This window comes from Ahaetulla prasina, chromosome 4 (genome assembly GCF_028640845.1).
Source record: "Ahaetulla prasina isolate Xishuangbanna chromosome 4, ASM2864084v1, whole genome shotgun sequence".
Lineage (NCBI taxonomy): Eukaryota > Metazoa > Chordata > Lepidosauria > Squamata > Colubridae > Ahaetulla > Ahaetulla prasina.
In genome coordinates this window covers 68660672-68684305 of record NC_080542.1, presented here as the reverse complement: position 1 = coordinate 68684305, position 23634 = coordinate 68660672, and the positions used below count along the sequence as shown (strand labels likewise).

The window sequence follows — 23634 nt, the reverse complement described above, 5'->3', positions numbered from 1 at the left end:
CCTTTATGATAATAAAAAAGGATTTAGAGAACACACACACAAAAAAACATCAATATATCCAATGGAATAAAATTCCCTATGGAAAAATAAGACTGAAACAATATCTCAAATAAGGAACTACCAATGCAGATAAATGAACTAAATGGTACACAACATCCTAATTAGGGAACCACCAAGACCAATCCTACCAACACCAACCTTTCAAGCCACTAAAATATAAAGTGAAAGCAAACCCCACTCCCTTTTTGCACTGATAATGTTACCTAATTTTGTAATGAAACATCTGCCAAAAAGCAACCAAGTTCAGAAAGCACCAAAGATTCCACAGTTCAATTCTGTGGAGAATATTTACAAATATTCTCACCTATCCAAATAAGAGAGATTGCTGACACAGTATTTGATATGAAAAAGGAGTGCATATTCAGGGTCCATTGTATCATTATATAATTTTATAGGGCGACGTAGTGATCCAGATCTGAAGAACAGATGAGCCTAATGTGTTCATGGAATCAGATCTTTAAAGAAATGGAAGCACATGCAATGTATATATCCAAGCAAGCTTGGAATTGCCTTTTCTGCTTCAAATCTGGATCATTGCCCAGCTTGAATACTTCTTGGTCTGTGGTAGTAATATTACTGAAGAGACTCATCTTTTGCCTTTATGTATACAAAATGTACATCTGCCCATGTATATCTGGAACTAGTTAGTTGAATTATTTATAAAATCATTTACAATGTGGACATGGTCCAAAAAAGAAAGTATTTCTGCATTGCACAAAAAATAGCTGAATTTGTTATTTTATTAAAACTCAGTTCCAGCCCTGTTTGGCATTCAATAGAAGAATGCAAATCAGCTGTTCAGGGATGCCATGAACTGAGAAAACCCAGATATGCATGTGGCTATTTAATTTTAATCACATTAAATATGTGAGTTTGGGGAAAATGTATGATCTGCCCTGTTAGTTACCCACTTTCTTTAAACTATACATTTGCTAAGTCAGTTTTATGTTACCGGTAAAAATTCTTGAAATAACTAATTGAGAAATTTCCTTCCAGAATCCTTTATGGGTAGTCCTCAACTTATGACCATTTGTTCATTTGAACAAATGAACTTATGACCCTTGCCCAAAGTTCCAAGTACTGCAGTGCCCACACAGTCATTAGCCATATTTGTAATAATGGTTTTCTATATTATTGACTTTAAAATGTTTTTAAAATCATCCTCATCACACTGTTCTTATTTATTATTATGTTTTAGGTTCTGCATAATAAACTTATGATGGAGATGGAGCATCCAACAGTAGGGAAGATTACCGTTCCAGGTTGGCATATTTTCTTAAGATTGATATTACACTCATCAAAATAAAGCATTTTGCATGGGCTTCAATGAGATTCTGTGGCTGCCTTTGTACAATATATTAAACCATGAATCAATAAACTAATTAGTGATACACTAGATTCATCAAGATTAAATTAGCATAATGAGCAAATGGAACTGCTAGGTCTTTATCATATATGATTAAGCATGTTGCATGAGTCCAGTTTATTTCTGTAATTTCCAAAGCTAAAGATATATCCAGCATTCAGGTTTCAGAGACATCTGCAGACACAGTGCAGACAATACTGAGTGGCACTTAAAATTGGATTAATCCCATATTCTACAAAAAATCAGTTTCCCATCTTCAACATAGTTCACTTTAAAAGCAGTTAATCATGCCAATGTATTTTTGCTGGCTAACATAGGGGAAAGTGTTCAATCTGATGACAGCCCATAAAAAAGCCATGAAGGAAAAAGAACAACTGCAACACAGTGTCTTCTAGTCCCAATTGCTTGACCTAGCCAGAAAAATACCATGATAGACTAGGATGAATGCTCCCCCAAAATCGCAAAAGCTTTAACCAAAAACTGTCTACTATTGACCTCACCCCATTCCTAAGAGGACTTTAAGGGGCGTGCATAAGAGCACAAAAGTGCCTACCATTCCTGTCCTATTGTTTCCTTTCATTGTATCAAATTAATATAGTTATTGCATACTTTTGCTCATATATATGCTTATATGATATGTAGTTATTTTATGTTGATGCTTGTGTATACTGTTGTGACAAAATTAAAAAAAACGTGTAGTTGTATGATTTCTATAGCCTTTTTTTAATATGAGTGTGTGACATTCTCTATTTCCTGTCTCTGATTTATGGGAACATGAGGTAAGAGATCTTCAAATCCTACCTCTTGCCTTATGGAACGTTCCAATAAATAAGGAAAAAATACTCTTTACTTGAAAAAAACATTCATAAGCATAGGTTTGATGAAACATTTATTTTTCTTTTCTTTTCTTTTCTTTTACAAATGTTTCTGTTATACCATCTATGAATGGCAGTCCTCAAATCATGTATCCTACAGTAGTTTCTTTGAAGTTAATTGCTTATCCTGGAGTCAGTTGAACTAATCGGGGAGGGGGGAAGCTATATATATATTGACATCTGTGTTTGTTTTAGGTTTACCTTGAGGCTTACATAAATTGTGACCTTGTGTGTTTGTATGAAATGTTAAAATATGGCTGAATCAGAAGGACACTATTTCCCCCTTCCATAGGAAGAAGGGAAATCTCTTAAAAATAGTAATTTTGTTTATATATTGTATCTGTGTAAGATGACTTAAAATACAGAAAAATAATGTGTAATGCAGACCAGAAGTAAAGAAAAAGTGAACTCTTAAAATGTTTTACCTTCTTCTAGATTTAGTTCGATAATCAAGTTGCATTACTAACATAAGCACAGAAAGGAGAGGAAAGCAGGAAGGAAAAAGAAAAAAAAGAAGACAGCGCTGGGTTAACTACTGCTAAGAGGAATAGGTTCTTCCCAGGAAGATATATTAACAGTCAGAAGTTCTGTTTTAAATCTTTTAAGGGAGGTGATGTACTATCCTTGTTCTTTAAATAGAATCCGATTAATCAGAAATATGTTTGTAATTTTCTAATATCGAAGTTAGATGAATGCATCATGTTATAACTGGCTGCATTTGAAGACAATGATAGCTTTAATTACTTCAGAAAAAAACCCCACTGATTCTGTGGAGCACAAAAAGAGCCCTGCTGGATCAACCCCATAAACCAATTGAACAATGCATTCTGTATTTCATGGTGCCAATCAGATGATCTCTTGTCACTGGGGTTAGAATGGACCAACTTTAAAACAGAGTTCTGTCTATAGAAGGCTAATTGGATTATGTAACTTGCTCCCATGGTGAATTTATTAATAACAGTTTCCAAATTTTGTTTTATTTTTATAGTAATATTATTATAGTAATATAGTAATATTATTAAAATATTACATTTTTAAAAAATGTAATACAAGCAAAAAGAAATACAATAATACAAACAATAATACAAACAAAAAGAAAAGAAATAAAAAATAGAAAGTGAAGAAAAGGAAAAAATAGGAAGATAGAAAAGAATGTAGTAAAGAAAAGTATTTAAAGAAATAACTTCATCATTTATCACAACAAATATAAACAATTTTAGCAACTTACCACCTTCTTTTGAAATACAACAACTGGTTTTAACATTCTCCCCACAGCAATATTGGAGAGGAAATATAGGAAAATTGGTAAACAATGTCCCTGAAAGGCAGATATAATAGAAATTACAGTTTTGTTATACTGCCAATTTTAGAGAGACTCTTAGTGCAGTTAGTCTTAGTCCCATTTCATTTCTATATTCCTGGGGTATTCTGGCTTATTTAACTTTGATTATTTATTAGACCACAAGGACAATTCAGTATCCTTAAGTGTTGCTTGGTTTGTTACACTATGTATAAACCCAGCTGTCTATGAACTGTAATTTACAATGGTTATCTTATGTTTTACTGTAGTTTTTTTTCCTTTTGTTCTTTGGCTAGCATAAATTTTCCACTCTCCCCCTTACCCCTTTCTATAGCAGCAAATATTTAAGGCATTCTGGCTATAATTTAGGAAGTGGATATATAACCAGCAGGACAAGTAGGTTCTGACATCTAATCCTGCTTGAATTTGCCCAGTTTCCTTTTAAAATCAATCTAAATTGGTGGTTGTCATCAGATCTGATTAGAACAGTATGTGTAAGGAAGGGTTTTTTAATTGATTCTGAACATCTCTACAATAGAAAATTTTAACATTGTAGGAATGGGAGAAAATTGTACAGGCTGTGGAATTTTACATTCTCATATATCTTTTCTTACTCATCCTCACTTTAAGCAAAAAAGCCCAGATTTTATAGTTGCTCTTTGTAGAGGAACACTTCAAATCCTGTCATTCTCGTTTTGACTCCTTTCAGTTTTTCAGTTTTTTTATGTGTGGTCATTAGAAATGTATGCAGTATTACAAGAATTATATATAAAACCATTAAGACTGGCCGTTTTATTTTTAATTCCAGATGATTCCAAGCACAGATTTTCCCCTTTTATAGCACATTATATTGACATTTTTGTTTAACTCTTCCCCAGAGCTTTTAGCTTTGATCCTATTAATATCCAAGCAACATTTGGGTTCTTAGAACAACATGTGTCACTTTGCATTTCCTTACATTGAACTATATTTGCAGTCTCAGGGCCTATTTATTTTTGTCAACCTTGCAGTCTTTTTTAAAAAATCTTTTATTGGGTTCCTATATTTTTTTATGCCAAAGTTCCTTTTTGCTTTCTTTGTTTGGAAAAGATTTCAGTTTTTAAAGAAAGACTTCTGGATTGGAATAGCTTCTCAGACCTGGCTTATTAACTATTCAAGGATCCTCTTGGTAGTATCTTTTCTGATCTATACATTCCATCTAAGCTTCTATTACAAGTAATTCTCAACTTACATCTATTTGTTTAACAACCATTTGGAGTTCTGACAACCTTGAAAAGAGTTGTAAAATATTGTACTGCCCAACCTCCAATCATATGAATAATTTTAGGCCTCTTGACAACCAGCTCACATTTATGACTATTTGCAACATGCTGTGACCATACCAGCTTTGCCAGTTTCCAGTTTGCAAGTGAAAACACTGGGGAAACGGGTTCACACTTATGATCTTATGATTCGTGTAACACTTAAGCAAATATTTAAAAATGGTTATAAGATTATGTTCAGTAACATGGTGACTTGAATTACAACCATTACAATGGAGTCACATGCAGAACAGCGTGTAAACTGGATACTACAGTTCTATCCACAGTTCTCTAAGAAAATAATCCCAATATATTATTAGAAAATTGTTTCTGATAAAATGAGCATAGGGTCATTTCTGTGCAATCTTTTATTGCCACTTTTTACAATTGCCATTTTAATTACATAAAAATGAGAAACAGACTAAAACATAAAGTTCAATTCTTTTTGACAAAAATAAGACAGAAATAACTTGCAGATGGCAAAAGAAAAAGTACATGAAGTTTTCAGGTTTTATACAACTTGCAGTCTATCTTTGTGAAAGAAGATATTCCTTTATTTATTTATTTATTTATTTACATTTATATCCCGCCTTTCTCCGAAGACTCAGGGCAGCTTGCATTGTGTAAGGCAATAGTCTCATTCTATTTGTATATTTATATATAAAGTCAACTTATTGCCCCCCCAACAATCTGGGTCCTCATTTTACCTACCTTATAAAGGATGGAAGGCTGAGTCAACCTTGGGCCTGGTGGGACTAGAACCTGCAGTAATTGCAGGCAGCTGTGTTTAATAACAGGCTTCTTACAGCCTGAGCCACACCGCAGCCCTTAAGAGACAATGTTAACAGCAAAGAAAAGAAAAAGATAAAAAATATTCCCTTTTATTTATTGCTGTCAACAGAGGTGGAAAGATCTGGCAACCAGTGGAATTTTTGATACAGGTGATGTCCACTTGTATCCAAACTTTAGCAAGTTTAAGTTTTATTAAATTTTATTAAAATTTAAAATTAAAAAATCAGGTACCTGAACACACTTATAAGTGGATCATAAGCTTCCTAACAAACAGGAAGCAGCAGGTGAAGCTAAGAAGAATCACATCAGATACCTGTATAATTAGCACAGGGGGCCCCCAAGGCTTTGTGCTCTCCCCACTTCTCTCTGTATACCAATGACTGCATCTCTAATGATCCATCTGATAAACTACTGAAGTTCACAGATGACACAACAGTGATCAGTCTCATTCAAGACAATGATGAATCCGCATACAGACAGGAGGTTGAATGACTAGCTTTGTGGTGCAACCGGAACAATTTGGAACTGAATACATTCAAAAGTCTAGAAATGGTGGTGGACTTTAGGAGAAACCCTCCCATACTACCACCTCTTACAATACTAGACAACACAGTATCAATAGTAGAGACCTTTAAGTTTCTAGGTTCTATCATATCTCACGACCTAAAATGGACACCCAACATCAAAAATGTCATCAAAAAAGCACAACAAAGAATGTTTTTTCTGCGCCAACTCAGAAAGCTCAAACTGCCCAAGGAGCTGCTTATCCAGTTCTACAGAGGAATTATTGGGTCTGTCATCTCCACCTCTATAACTGTCTGGTTTGGTTCTGCAACCCAACAAGGCAGACACAGGCTTCAGAGGATAATCAGAATTGCAGAAAAAAAAAATTGCTAACCTGCCTTCCATTGAGGACCTGTATACTGCACAAGTCAAAAAGAGGGCTGTGAAAATATTTACAGACCCCTCACATCCTGGACATAAACTGTTTCAACTCCTTCCCTTAAAATGACGCTATTCAGCACTGCACACAACTAAGACACAAGAAGTTTTTTCCCCGAATGCCATCATTCTTCTAAACAAATAAATCCCTCAACACTGTCAAACAATTTACTAAGTCTGTATTACTGTTAATCTTCTCATCGTTCCCATCACCCATCTCCTTCCACTTACGACTGTATGACTGTAACTTTGTTGCTTGTATCTTTACGATTTATATTGATATTGTTTCCTGATTGCTATTTGTACCCTATGACTATCATTAAGTATTGTACCTTATGATTCTTGATGAACATATCTTTTTTTTTTATGTACTCCGAGAGCATCTGCACCAAGACAAATTCCTTCTGTGTCCAGTCACACTTGGTCAATAATAAATTCTATTCTATTCTATTCTATTCTATTCTATTCTATTCTATTCTATTCTATTCTATTCTATTCTATTCTATTCTATTCTATTCTATTCTATTCTAAAATGTATAATCTATGAGAGTACAATATATTTAAAATAAACCATTTTATTTTCTGAAAATTTATATATGATATGTGCTTTTACAAAAGCCTTCCTATATTGAAGAAAGTCAAAGGTTTTAATTGGAGAATGGGACAAGGAAAGTAGAAAGAATGGATGGATAAGCATAGATACCATATAAGCAAAGCCATGTGAGGTATATGTGTGTATCACGAGTGGTTGTTATATTTCATGTTGTGCTATCCATAATTCTTAGGTGAAACTCATGACCATAAATCTATTAAATCTGGAAATACTTTTCATTATTAATATCAGTTGGATCAAGACTCACTTCATTAAAGAAAGTGTTCAATTAGCCAAAAGAAGGTATATGATGGGATTTTTTTTTTCAGGCAAGGGATTATTTTGTCTGTCTGAAATTAATTTGTTGTTCTACCATTAGGAAAACTGAAGATTTACTGTTTTTTGTAATATGAATAGATAGGAGGAGGACTCCAGGGACCAGTTTATATTTTTAAAAAGAGTAACTTACCAGAGTAACAAGGTATGTTTGGAATCAAGCCAAACTAGAGTGCCAAATTTCTGTGTTTTCAATAAGCCTCATTTGCTCACATTTTCTGCCTAACAATCCTTTTTTTAGAATAGAATTTTTATTGGCCAAGTGTGATTGGACACACAAGGAATTTGTCTTGGTGCATATGCTCTCAGTGTACATAAAAGAAAATATACGTTCATCAAGGTACATTATATTTTGAAATATTGATTGGTGTTCAGAGCTATAACATGGTGAAGCATGGCTACAATAGAAATGTTGTCTATTGCAATTTGTTTTATAGGAAGGATCCCTGAAAAAAAAAGCAAGCAAATAGGCAAGGTGTTGTTTTCTTCTACTCATTTTTGCCATCATGGATTATTACCAACACATAGGAGGAACTCTAGAAGTTCATTGATATTTATTCAATGAATTGTTTTTTATAATGTTCTCTATTATATTGCTTTGGGAGCATTATTTCCTTAAAAGGTAGAATACAGCATATGTACGTAAACTAAATAAATAATGAATAAATAAAAGAGAGAAATCTCCAAGGAATTAGAAATCATACAAACAAAACAACTTCAGAAATATCCTTGGTGTACTTTACTTAAGAGTAATAACTTCTGTTTGTAATTGGGACTTTTCATCAAAGACTTCTGGTTATGATTGATGAGATTCAAAAGGAATGCTGAAAGACAAGGATAATAGGAAGCAATTTCCTACAACTTTTTCTAGTGCTCAGAAAGGAATAAACTTTCATGCCAGTTGGAATAATAATAAAAATATTTGTGAGAAGAAAAAGCAGAGATAAGGGGAATCCACTACTGTTGCTGTCACTTTGTGATGTGAACTATCCTTATCACTCTTGAAGCCCAATATTCATGCTTCCTTTTTTCTCAAATAAGAAATATATATGTTGGAATTAATTATGACACATAGACAGTCCTTAATAACTTGGATAAATAAAGAGCCCCTCTCTGAGAGAGATGAATGATTAAGAAATATGAAATATAAATAAATAACATTATTGCTAAAGTGTGAGATGTGTGACTATATAAATTGAACAAATGAATGAAAGAAACAGAGATAAAGAACTGCTTAGTTATTGCTAAACATATTGCAGTTGGGATAGAGAAGAATAATTTGAGATCTGCCATTCCCCTCCTGAAATACAAGAAATATATGTAATATTTGGTCTCTTCCAAAACATTTTTAAAGAAAAACAAAACCATTGTTTATTCTCCATTTATTTTCATCCTAAGAATTATATATACAGATTTCTAGATACAGTGGTTCCTTCTCTCAGATATACGTCAGATATTCCCTTGCATCACGGACACCCCTCTGTAATGACTCATCAGAATTCTGAGGCAGCTCACTATAGCTCCCAAATCATATTGCTTCCCACTTCTGCACTATTATTAACCATGCTTTCATCTTTAGTCTTCCTTTAGGATTGGTTCTTTTTGTCTATGCATTTTTCCCTACCTATTCTGCTGATGTATTCCCAGTTATTTCATTAGATTGTCTTCCAGTTTTCTAAGTTAATGCCACTTTTATTTAGTGTTGGTTCAGTGTTCATTTTCTAGAATATGTTGTATTGATGGTGAAGGTTCAACCCCTGAGCTTGTGAGTTTGTTTCTGAATGTTTCGTTACCAGGCTAGGTAACATTTTCAGGGGAGTTTAGGGGATGTCAGTGTTCTTCTGTTTATAAGAGCTTCAGATGTTGATGTGTCAAATGAGGGTCTTATAATGGGTCAGGTGTGAGTCATCAGTGAATCTTGTGAAGGGTCTTGTGATAAGGAGGTTACATCAGGTCAGAGTCATTGAACTGCTGATGGGGGGGGGGTTATATGGGTCGGTACTGTCTCTGGTTGGCTATGCAGCTGATTTGGATTCTGAGGGGTTCATAGGCTGGTTGTAGGTCAGTGTTTCTGTTGATAGAATTGCTTGTGGACTGCCAGTCATGAGCGTGACGGGTGGTAGTGTTGCCAATGATTTTTGTGTTCCTCCAGGCGGATATGTTCCATTGTCTAAAAAACTAGTATTTACATAAAATGCCAAAATACTCTTCAGCTAGTACATTCTCTCCACAGAATCAATTCATAATAATTGATGTTAAATCCAACCCTGTATTATACAGAGTGCTTGAAAAAATAGGAGGAAATCCTTGCTGAAATACTAATATGAACTCTACACATATTAAATAAAATTACCAACGTGGTTTTTATTTTATTTTTTTTATTAACTCCTTTTATTTGTTAATTGAAATGGGTCCACGTTTAAAAAAATAATAGGGCGATAGTGTTGAAACTTTGTGCATTATCGACCTCTGCCTTCAAGCTTGTAATAATAATAAAAAAGATGATGCAAAAGAAAAATGGATGGGAAAATAAAGAAATGAAACTTCTTATTGTTATATGGTCCCTATATATCCCTTAATGATGGAAACAGGCTACTGACTATTCAGATGTACAATTTAGCATGCCTCCTACAATTCAGCAAGAATCTAATGAAGTTCCTAAGATGGCAATAATGTAATTGGCAATATGTACTCTTATTTATTTTTATTTTTATTTTATTTTATTTATTTTGTCACAACATCATACAAAAAGATTATATAGTATATACACATATAAACATATATAGGAAGAAGAAAAGAAAAACAATAGGACAGGAACGGTAGGCACGTTTGTGCGCTTATGCACGCCCCTTATGGTCCTCTTAGGAATGGGGTGAGGTCAATAGTAGAAAGTTTTTGGTTAAAGCTTTTAGGATTATGGGAAGAGACCACAGAGTCAGGTAAAGTATTCCAAGCACTGATGATTCTGTTGCAGAAGTCATATTTTCTGCAATCTAGATTAAAGCGGTTTACATTAAGTTTAAATCTATTGGTTGCCCTTGTATTATTGCAATTAAAGTTGAAGTAGTCTTTGACAGGAAGGACATTACAATAGATGATTCTGTGAGTTAAACTTAGGTCTTGTCGGCGACGGAGTTCCAAGTTTTCTAAGCCTAGGATTTCAAGTCTAGTGGGATAAGGTATTTTGTTGTTTTCAGAGGAATGGAGAACTCTTCTTGTAAAATATTTCTGGACACGTTCAATTGTATTGATGTCAGAGATGTGGTGAGGGTTCCAAACAGGTGAGCTGTATTCTAGAATTGGTCTAGCAAATGTTTTATATGCTCTGGTTAGTAGTGTGGTGTTTTGGAAAAGAAGCTACATAAAATTAGGTTTACAACTCTTAGAGCTTTTTGCTATGTAGTTGCAGTGGGCTTTGGCACTTAGATCATTTGACATGAAAACTCCAAGGTCTTTAACGGGATGGGGTCGTCTGTAAGGTAATGTCCATCTAGTATGTACTTAGTTTTAGGGTTCTTTTTCCTATATGTAAGACTGAGCATTTGCTGGTTGAAATTTGGAGCTGCCAATTTTTAGACCAAGCAGTTAGATGGTCAAGGTCGTTTTGAATTATAGAAGTGTTATCTGTGGTGTTAAATAGTTTGACATCGTCAGCAAAGAGAACACAATTACTTGAGATATGGTCACAAAGATCATTAATGTATAGAATAAAGAGTGTTGGTCCAAGGACGCTGCCTTGAGGAACGCCACTCTTGACAGGAACAGGATTTGATAAAGCATTGCCGATTTTGACCACGTTGTCTGTTAGACAGAAAAGCAGATATCCATTTGTGGAGGGGTCCTGAGATGCCATAGGATGTTAGTTTAAGGAGAAGTTTATCGTGTACTACTGAGTCAAAAGCTTTGCAGAAGTCTATGTAGATTGCATCTATTGATTTGCCTTGATCTAGATTTGAAGTCCATATGTTTTTGCAGTGGAGAAGTTGTAAGTTACATGATAACTGTTTCCTGAAACCAAATTGTTTGTTGGAGAGTAGGTTGTTAATTTCTAAGTGTGAGGTAGTGGATTGGTTGATGATAGATTCCATGACTTTGCAGGTGACGCAGCAAAGGGAGATCGGTCTGTAGTTTTCGACTAAGCTGGGGTCTCCTTTTTTGAAGATGGGGATGACTGTGGCTAGTGACCATAGTTTGGGAAGAGAACTGGTAGTGAAAGCTTTATCAAAGATAATACTTAGGGGTTCAGCTATATTAATGGAAAGTTTTTTTTGTTTTTTTTTTTTGTTTTTTTTTTGCAACAAACAAACAAAAAGAAAATACATTATTACACCCTTGTGCTATACATAAAAGGAAGATTTGGGTCTTTGGATATATCCTCATGATTGCCAAAATCCACGTTCTCGAGGTACAGGTACTGAAGCGTCCAATGTTCCAAGCGCAAAGTCCACAAATGGTTTCCAAGTCTTCCAGAAAATATCTTCTTTATACACACCACTTCTAATTTTAATATCACATGTCATTTTATCATTTAAAGCTAATTTCCACATTTCAGAATTCCACTCTTCTATTCTAAAAATCACATCTAGTTTCCAATATCTAGCTATTATAATTCTACCTATTATAATCATAATTCTAATCAATTCTTTTCATATTTTGTTAATTCTATTTCCTTAATTACCAACAATAATATAGTTTCCACTCTCAATGTTATTACTTTCCCCATCATTTCAAATATCATTTTCTCCAATTGTTGCCAAAACTTTTAACCTTATCACAATTATACCACATATGTTCATAAGTCCCCAATTCCATCTCACATCTCCAACATTTTTACTAGTTTTTTATCCATTTGTGACAATCTTACTGGAGTCAAATACCATTTCCAAACAACTTTATAATTGTGCTCTTTAATCCTTATAGATAAAGTTCTCATAATTCTACTCTTCCAATTCACATTCCAATCTGATTCTGGTATTTCAATATTAAGATCTTTTTCCCAATTTGTCCTCATCACTCTTTGTAATTTTTCATCAGAATTTATAATCTTATAAACCCTACTAACGAGTCCCTTTAGCCCAATTTCATCTTTCATAATCCGAGATACTAAATATTCAAATTCAGTTTCACATCTATTTATCGAATAATTTTCCTTTAGTTTTTGTCCATTTTCTATCTGTATTTTTCAAACCAACTTAACCCTAATTTTTCAATAATTTCTTTATTCCTCCTTTCATTTCCATAACTTTTATCCAATCTCTAATAATTTCTATATTTTCCTCTTTAATCACTTCATTACGTTTTATATTATTTTTAATCGGCCAAATTCCAGTTGTCTCCCCCAAAAAGATTATATCCGGAATTAAAATTTTAACAAATTTGTTCCACATTTTACTTAATCCCTTTAACCAATAACTTCTACTTACACATTTTAAATTTGCTTTATCTAAAAACCACCTTGATCCAAATTTCTCTATATCCCTTAACTCTAAATCTCTCCAATAATTATCTTCACCTTTAAGTATTTTTACCACTATCCGGATACCATACGCACAGTAATAATTAAATAATTTGGGGATTCCTAATCCACCTTCCTTTTGATTTTGATACCACATTTTCTTCACTAATCTGGGTCTTTTGCCACCATTGCAAAATTTATCCAGTTTTTTCTGATATCCTTCAATATCTTTCTCTGTCAGATTTAGTGGTAGCATCTCGAATAAAAAGTTGAACTTGGGCAGCAACATCATCTTACACATTGCAATTCTACCAAACCAAGACAACTTTAAAATTTTATATTTATCTATCTTCTTCTCAATTTCGTTAATCACCACATCATAATTAAGTTTTTTCAATTCTTTAACCTTAAGTGAAAGCACTATACCCAAATATTCCAATGTGTTTTTAATCCTTATCTCAAATTGCTCTTGCATATTCTCAGACTCATTACCATTACTATCCATCAATAATTCTGACTTTGACCAATTTACTTTCAATCCTGTCATTTCTTCAAATTCTATCAAATGCTTATATATCTTTTCAAATCTTTCTCTACATTTTCAAAATAATTAAAGTATCATCCGCATACAAATTTATCTTATACCCCTTATATCCTTCTAATTCTTCATCTTTTTCTATCATTTTTGTCAATATTTCCATAGCCAATAAAAATAATGTTGGGGACAGGGGACATCCTTGTCTCGTACCAGCTTCTAATTTTATCTCTTCAGTTAATATTCCATTCACCTTCACTCTTGCACTGCTCTTTTGGTACAATTTTGAAATAACATGTATAAACTTATTACCAAAGCCTAAAGCCTCCACAATTACTTTAATTGTTTCCCATTGTACAGAATCAAAAGCTTTAAAAATATCCAATGATACTATACCAATTTTATCACCATTATATTCAGCTACATCTATAATATTTAATACTCTTCTAACAATATCACTCATGTATCTACCCTTCACAAACGCTACTTGATTATAACTTATATATCTATCTATAAATCTATTTAATCTATTACTTATAATAGCAGTAAATATCTTTGCATCCTGATTAATTAAAGAAATGGGCCGATAGGACTCAATCCTTTCTAAATCTTTATCTGGTTTAGGAATTAGGGATATCACCGTTCTATTCCATGATGAAGGTACTTCCCCACCATGTAATATTCCATTGAATAATTTTTGCAATCTTGGTATTATTAATTCTTTAAATTCTTTATAAAACTCAACAGGTAATCCATCCTCACCTGGAGCTTTCCCTAATTTTAATTTTTGTATTATTCCATTAATCTCATCTTGTGTTATATCTTCTTCCATCAATTCCTTATATGTTTGATCAATTTTCACCACATACTTTTCTAAATAGCTTTGCAGTTTACTCGGATTACTTGGTTTCTTATAATATAGCTCCTGAAAAATGTTTCCAACCTCTTGACATTTCTCTAATTTTTTATATGATCTTATACCTCTATCATCTAACGAAACTCCACTTTCTGTCTTCTCTGTTTCATCTTTCGCCATCTTTGCCAATAATTTAGAATTTCTATTACTAAATTCAAAAATTCCTATTTAAAATCTCAAATTTCTTTTACTAACTCTGTATCTTCTTCTATCATTTTATTTCTTAACATATTAAGCTCCTGAAGAATTTTTTTCTTTAGTAAGCAAAATTGATTTTCCAATTCTTTAATCTTATTTTTATCTCTTTCCATTTTAATTTTATAATTTTATATTTCCTACTTGATAATTTAATACTCTCCTCTAAACACCGCTTTCATCGCATCCCAAACAATTTCAAATTTAACCTCCCGTTATCATTTAATCTCCAACTTTCCTCCAATTTTTAAGTATCCATTTTTATCCTTTTCATTTTATACAATTTCTCGTCATATCTCCAATAGCTTCTTTTTTCTCAAAATTAAAATCTAAGTCCACCATAACTTCTGCATGATCAGAATCTTTAAAAATTCCACATCTACCTTATCCACATTATTCAACAAATCTTTAGAAAGAAAAATATAATCAATTCTAGAATATGTATTATATATCTTAGAAAAAAAAGTGTATACTCTCTCAATTCCTTTAACCTCTCTCCACACATCAACCACGCCGTTTCGAAGCATCCACATATTTAAAATCCCCATTTTATTTGCTCCTCCACAGCGGGTGGGATTAGTACTGTCTATTTTATCTCTGATTAAATTAAAATCCCCAGCCACAATTACTTTCCCTACACTTTCATTCTCCAAAATTTTTGTTATTTTTTCAAGAAATTCTCTTTGTTTTCCATTCGGTAAATATAAATTAACAAGTGTCACTTTTTCCTCATTAAGATTTCCAACAATTATTACATATCTTCCATCTTCATCCAAAATTACCTTATGTTTTCAAAGTACACCCTATCTGATATCAGTGTTGCAACTCCTCTAGCTTTTGAAGTTCCAAATGCTTTTTCATATATTTGCATACCTTTTATATACATTCTATTTGAATCTTCAGATTTCTGATGGGTTTCTTGTAAAAATAAAATGTCTGGTAAATCCCTTTTAATCTTAAGCTCCAATCTTCTTCTTTTAATCTGATTCCCTGTACCCTTCACATTCCATGACATTATTTTTATAACTCCCATTTAAAATATAAATTTTTTAATCCTATCCCCGCATCTTCCTTTCTGTGCCCCCCACCACCCCACATTAAACTACCATATAAACAACAATAAGAAAACAGAAAAAAAACAAAAAACAAAACAAACAATAAAATACAAACAATCTTCTTCCCCCACATCCTCATCGGTTTCGCCTCTATAAAGAGAATGGGGGAGAGGGGACGTGCCAATGCCCGGGGCACTTCTTTCGGGCTGTCTATTTAAATTCATCACTCAAAAAAAAAGATAGCGATGACCCGCATTCAGCTTCATATTTTCCAAGACTCTTATCTGCTTCTTCTCCTACTGTATCCTCACGACTCTTCTTCTGTTCAACCAACACAGGTGATATTTCTTTCCTCTTTAACCCTTTAGAGTCTTGCCCTCCAATAGCCCCTTTTTCTTCTTCTGAGATTGATGTTTCCACGTATGTTCCACCCATCTGAAGCATTTGATCTTTTATCTCCATTAAATCCTCCATCTCAATCAGTCCAAGCTCCCGTAAATATAATAATGCATCTATATCTGGGGTGATTGTGCATCCTTCCTTTATAAAAAATTTCAATTGTTGTGGTGGCCTCAATTGTATTTAATTCCATTATCTCTCAAAACTTTTGTAATTGGTTTTAAAAAAAATCTCCATGCCCTTTCTTCTCTTGATATATCCGGGAAGACTTGAATAGTCTTCCCTTCAAACTTCAAAGCATCTCCCAACTCTCTTAACTTGGCCATAACTTCCAACTTATCACCAAGATTTGCGAACCTGACAAGCACATTCCTGTTAGAACCATTTTGCCTTCTATATCCAATTCTAAAAACGCTTGCCAGGTCTGCTATTGTGAACGTAAATCCAAATCATTAATCCATTTCAAAACCCGCTGTTTCAATTTATCTTCCTTTCTTCCGAGATTCCTCTGATAACAAAATTATATTTCCTCATCTCTTCCTCCAAAAGACAAATTCTCTTATCTTGCTGCTCATTTTTATAAAATAATTTGCCAATTTGCCGATCTACTTTTGCCTCATGCACATGCAGCTGCTCCATTTCATCTTTAATCATTGTCATTTCCTCTTTTGTTTAGCAAAGTTATCATTCATATCTTGCTTTAAATTTTGCACTTGGATGTCAGTTTAAATGTCAAATTATCTATACGCTCTGATAGTGCTGCTATTTTTCCCCAATTTTATTTAAAGCTGCAGCAATTTGCTGCGTTTCTGAAAGTTGTTGAGTCATTTTGAAAAAAAAAACCAAAAATTTCTCAAACTGGGATTCCAATTTTTCAAAAGTCTTAGTGAAGATCAAAGGACAGCAGTCAAACCAATTTTACAGAGGGTCTTGATGAAGATCAAGGGACGACAATCTTTAATTGAAGCGAAGCGGCTTATTTGCACTCGTTAGTAGCTTATCAGTAACTTATGAGTCATATTCACTCCACAAAGAAACACAATTACCTCACAGCTTAATCAGCGCCATTTTTTCTCCACGTCGGCAGAGAAAAAAAAAACAAACCAGCTTGAACTTCAAAACAAAGTCCTTTTTTTGTTTTCTGTAATATAAACAAGCTATTAATTTCCTCTCAAAAGAAAAATAATTAAAAAAAAATTATCCACCTAATAAAAGCTTCTTCAGCCAGTCAGCCAGTCAGTCCAGCACAAAAGATCGATCTCTTCAATTAAAATTCTTCTCATTAGCAAATTCAGTCTTTGATATTCCTTAGCCTCAGCATTTAACACAGAACACGATAATTATAATAAGGAAAGCAAAAGACAGCAGTTTATTCCAAACTCATTGTATCTGCCAGTTCGGTCATCCCACGCAGTTAAAACTCCTTAATTCAAGCAGTTTCAGATGACCTACCAGTTTTAAATTCAGTCTGCTGGGCTATTAACACTTCCACTTCATGATTTATTAACTTTCATCCATAACGGTGCATTCCAAACAGCATTAATCCTCATAAATCTTCATTATTAAGCCCTGTGAAGTGAAGGAAAGGTTTTAAGTTGTGAAGAGCTTTACCAACGTTGTCTTCTGTGAAATCTATATGAGTTAAATCATCATAGTCATTGCTGGTTCGTTTGTGGAATGTTGAATATGTGTTATCGGAGTTAACAAAAACTGAGCCAAAGAAAATGTTGAAGAGGTTTGCTTTGACTGTTTCGTCATTGCATTCTTTGTTGTTAGAATCTTTTAGTGGTGGGATGGATCTTGAATCTTTAAGTTTATTGTTGACAAAATTATAAAAGGCACGATTGGAATTTGTGCGTAGAAGGTTCTCTTCTTGCTTGGTGTGGTAATTTGTGCATTCAGTTTTTATTTGGTTGCATATGTTTCTGTAGCGGTTTTTGAAATTTGTAACATAGCCTTTTTTGTTTCTTTTCAGAGGATTTTTTTGATTGAAGCTTTTTATTGATATGGGTAGTTTGTTTTCTTGGACATGGTAGTCATTCGTGGTACATATAATTTAATGACTCTATTGATTTCAAGTAGGAAGACTCTATAGAGGTCATCAGCGGTTATGCAGGTTGCAAACAGATTTTGCCAGTTCAGAAATGAAAGATCGTTGTTTATAAGGTCGTAATTGGCTTTCTTGAAGTTGTAGTTGGGAGTTCTGTTGTTATGACGATTTAAGTATGGACGATATTGAGACAAAAATCAATCATGCAGTGGTCACTGTTTGAAAAAGGTTCTTTAATTTGTAGTCCGTAAATTGAGTTTGGATTGTTGCAGAAGATGAGGTCAAGGCAGTTGTTGAGTCTTGTATTGTTAGTTACAAGTTGTTCAAGACCTAGGTTTGTAACAGCGTTGTATAGTGTAGTATGGATTGGGTCAGTTGAACATTCGTTGGTTGTCCAGTTAATGAGAGGTAGATTTAAGTCACCAAGGAAGATGAGAGGGTATGGGCAAGAGGTAGTCCATGTTAGCATTGAGGTTAGCATATTTGCGTGGGTAATGTCATAGTCGGGGGCTCTGTAGCATAGTAAGAATCGAAGAGTAGTGTCAAGGGATAGGTCGCATACTATGGTTTCAGGAAGAGAGAGTTTATGTGCTACTTGGATATTTTTAGATTCAGTGTCTTATGTAGTGAGGCATTGATTCCTGGAATCTACTAGCTTCATTTCACTTTAACTGTCACTATCATGGGTAAGAAGTCCATAAATGAGAATTTAACAATTGTCAAATAATGTGATCATACAAAATCTACATTAGACACTATCAAGAATTATCTTAACCCGAACATAACGGTTCACATGATGCTGGCTTGACAAATAGCAAGCTTGCGTTCAGACCCATGTGCTGCCATGGGGCAGGGTGAGCTCCCATCCTTCCTCCAGCTCTTGCTGGAGACATGAAAGGAACCAGCAACTGGGCATCCCCAGGCAATGATGATGTCACCAGCTAATCTTTTCAATTCATTAATAGTAGTTTATTTTTCAGTCTTACATTTTCTTTGCTTTGTTTTAAATTTTGGTTAGGATTATGCTAATAACACATTATATGGATTGTGTAGTAGAAAGAAGAGTTGTTTTCACCATGTTTAAATTGTTTAATATAACTAAGAAACCAGAATTTATTTAATCAAACTTCTGAGATATATTCAAATATGTTCTACTCAAATGTTTTTTTTCAGTTATCAAATTCTTATAGAACTTTTTATTTTTAAAATAGGCTGTCATCTTGAGTCTTTAAGTTTATTGTTGACAAAATTATAAAAGGCACGATTAAAATTTGTGCGTAGAAGGTTCTCTTCTTGCTTGGTGTGGTAATTTGTGCATTCAGTTTTTATTTGGTTGCATATGTTTCTGTAGCGGTTTCTGAAGTTTGTAACATAGCCTTTTTTGTTTCTTTTCCAGAGGGATTTTTTTTTTATTGAAGCTTTTTTATTGATATGGGTAGTTTGTTTTTTCTTGGACATGGTAGTCATTCGTGGTACATATAATTTAATGACTCTATTGATTTCAAGTAGGAAGACTCTATAGAGGTCATCAGCGGTTATGCAGGTTGCAAACAGATTTTGCCAGTTCAGAAATGAAAGATCGTTGTTTATAAGGTCGTAATTGGCTTTCTTGAAGTTGTAGTTGGGAGTTCTGTTGTTATGACGATTTAAGTATGGACGTATATTGAGACGAAAATCAATCATGCAGTGGTCACTGTTTGAAAAAGGTTCTTTAATTTGTAGTCCGTAAATTGAGTTTGGATTGTTGCAGAAGATGAGGTCAAGGCAGTTGTTGAGTCTTGTATTGTTAGTTACAAGTTGTTCAAGACCTAGGTTTGTAACAGCGTTGTATAGTGTAGTATGGATTGGGTCAGTTGAACATTCATTAGTTGTCCAGTTAATGAGAGGTAGATTTAGGTCACCCAGGAAGATGAGAGGGTATGGGCAAGAGGTAGCCCATGTTAGCATTGAAGTTAGCATATTTGCGTGGGTAATGTCATAGTCGGGGGCTCTGTAGCATAGTAAGAATCGAAGAGTAGTGTCAAGGGATAGGTCGCATACTATAGTTTCAGGAAGAGAGAGTTTATGTGCTACTTGGATATTTTTTAGATTCAGTGTCTTATGTAGTGAGGCATTGATTCCTGGAATCTACTAGCTTCATTTCACTTTAACTGTCACTATCATGGGTAAGAAGTCCATAAATGAGAATTTAACAATTGTCAAATAATGTGATCATACAAAAATCTACATTGGATTATGCAGGCCCAAAAATGTATAATCAGATGTTCATGTTATCACATAGATGACAGAACATAGCTTGGTTGTTGAGCTTCATTAGGTCAAGGAAATGGTTAGTGATGGAATATCATTGGCTACTATGTTCATTTGAACAAATTCGGGAAGGTGTTGTTTCCATAGATCAAGCTAATATAACAGGTGAGGAACCTGTGCCTGCTTTTTCAGATGTTATGCTGAAATTTGTTTCGATTTTACTGCTTGGATTCTTACCATTACCATTACTTCATTTGTCTTTTTTAGTCATCAGTGCTGTCTGCTTTTAACAGAGCTGATTTAAATTTTAAGGAATTCAGTACATTTTTAGGAACTCATTAGAAGTGATATAGTGACACTTTTAGAGGAATTCGTTCAGCCTAAAACTGGGAGGAAGGAGAGGCAGAAAGGACAATTTTAATACATATGAAGTTATTTCTCAAAGAGGTCATGCAATCACTGATATACAACACTAATAAAACACATCATTCCTACAAACACAGATTTAAGTTTGAATAAAGCATATACATGTGTGAAAAGTGTGTGGAAAATGTAACAGATGAGATTAAAATATTAGGGTAAACCCATGGTAAAATCACCATAATATGGGGCCATAGGATAGATGTTACAGTTCAATATCTAGAAAAGCTAACTATCTAACTGCTTCTGGTGTTATTGTGATGAGGTAATCCCAGGTGCCTTAAAATTTCTTGAGGAGACATTCTCAAGCTATATATTTTATCATTTCTTCCAGTGCATCACAGTCACATTCCCCATTTAAAGAGCTTTACCCTAGTTCTGGCATGGCCTGTCTTGATTCTATTCAGGTGGCTCCACATTTTTCAGGTCAACTGCATTCCAACAACTGATTTTGTTGGATCTATGTCATTTGGTTGATTATGGTTATTAAAGGCTTATTGCAGTGAGTTGACTAATACTGATTATTAATAATAAATCCAAAACTAGAAGGAAAGAGAAACAATAGAGCAAGACTATATTTTTGAAATAATAGAAAATACTTTTAGCTCTGTTTTTAGATTTTGGCTGTGGTTTGCTTTCCAAGCTTGTTTCAATTTAGCTTCTGAATGTTTCGTTACAGACTAGGTAACATCACCAGCAGGATTTTCTTGTCCTATTCTACTTAGCTTATAAAAATCTTGTGTCCCTTTGGTCAATTGGTCGTATGATTGGTTGTTCATTGCTCATTATATTTAAATTCTGAGCAGCTGATTGGTTCTCTTGTTGGTTGGTTATTTGAATGTGTGGTTTCTTACATTCATATTCATATGCTGGATCTACATCAATATGCTTGTTAATTGCTCCTTTGGTAGAATACTAGGCTTCAATAAATTCACCCGCATGGCATGTGTTAGCATGAATATATTGTTTATTTGTTTATACTGTTTTTCTACTTTATTCTGTGTAGATCATGGGTGTTCAAATTTTGGCTTGCATTGAATGAAGAGGAATTATTTTGGATCACATATAAAATATATAACAAAGTTAATGTATATAAATCACAGAACATTAAAAGTTTACAATCTTGTGGGGCTATTACTAGCGGTCAAGGGCTGCATGCAGTCCATGGCTGTTGGTTGGGCATGCCTGATGTACATCATTTCAATATAGTTTCATTAAGAGCATTAAGAAGCTCTTTAGATGAATTATCTACTAGAACTGAAAGTCAATTAAGGGCAAATAGTCATCAATCAAATTGAGGATTAGAAAGAAAATAGGATAAATTGCTATTTCTTCTCTGTTTTAATGTTCCAAAACCATGCGATGTGGTAGAACATTAGGTTTCTTCTTAATCCAGTGTAGTTGTTCTATACTTCTCTTTGTAATTTATAATTTAAACAGGATTGAATCCTATTTAATTGTTGGTAATTTACTTTATATTTGTAATATCAATAAAATTATGTAACTCACTCTCTCTCCCTCTGTGTATGTGTGTTTATAAATTTGTAGTCAGGGAGAAGCTAAATTTATAAATAATTATAAAATGGCTCATAATTCACCTCTATCCTTAAAATTTTATTCCACAATATGAATTTTTTCAATTCATTAATAGTAGTTTATTTTTCAGTCTTACATTTTTCTTTGCTTTGTTTTAAAATTTTGGTTAGGATTATGCTAATAACACATTATATGGATTGTGTAGTAGAAAGAAGAGTTGTTTTCACCATGTTTAAATTGTTTAATATAACTAAGAAACCAGAATTTATTTAATCAAACTTCTGAGATATATTCAAATATGTTCTACTCAAATGTTTTTTTTTTTCAGTTATCAAATTCTTATAGAACTTTTTTATTTTTAAAATAGGCTGTCATCTTGATTCTTAACATTTATGCTGTGTTGTTATTAGTGATGTTAATTGCTGATGCTTGACTGTTAAGGAAGAAAGGATATCGCCAATGTTGCAGTCCTTTTTAGGTGTACCATACAGTTGTGTTAAAAATAGCTCAACTAGTTGTTACATATTCTCCAATTTCTTAATTTGCTATAATTTTGTGTTTGTAAAACTTCATCAGATACTTTACTTTTCTTTTTTGTAACAAATTTAGCCAGGTCCTTGAACAATGCTTATAACAATTTCTTATAATGCACAAATGTGGCACTCGTGTATTATAAAATAACCAAATTATTTCAACACGTAAATTTTAAATATTGTAATGATCATTCATAATTAATGGATGAGAAAAACATTTTCCAGTAACTACAAATGAAGTTCTTTTCTATTAGAAGTAAATATGTTTTCAATATTTAGATAATTTCACTTAGGCATTATTAAAGCCACTATAAGTTGGGTGCATGTATTATTTTCATATTTCTTCCTAACAGAGCCTAACTCAACCTCTTATTTTTCCAAGAATGAGAATCTCCCACTATAATATACCACACTTACATATTTAGGCATTTTCAAAATGTTGTATTGGTTTCCAGTTGTATTCTCACCCTTTTTCCTTTATTTTTCCTTTATTCATTTCCAAGATATAAGCAAAAGTGCAATATAAACATTTTAGCAATATAAATATACACATTCACAAAAGTTCATGAATAAAATTGCTGAACATACACATATTGCACATGCATATGCATGCATATGTACACTCTCTTGCACACATACATATACATACAAACATATGAACATGGTGTTAAATATGCAGATTTGTATATGCACATTGACATGCACATCAAAGCTTTGAGTAGTTCG

General features: G+C 33.4%; 1 protein-coding gene across 3 annotated transcripts in view; it reads left to right on the top strand.

Annotated features, from left to right (window-relative positions):
• Positions 1 to 23634, top strand: part of SUGCT (succinyl-CoA:glutarate-CoA transferase) — a 438252-nt gene that overhangs the window by 380727 nt on the left and 33891 nt on the right. For all 3 annotated transcript variants that reach the window (XM_058180303.1, XM_058180299.1, XM_058180298.1), the window contains one exon: positions 1259 to 1322. In XM_058180303.1, the coding sequence (XP_058036286.1) occupies positions 1259 to 1322 (64 nt within the window). The remainder of the gene's footprint in view (positions 1 to 1258; positions 1323 to 23634) is intronic.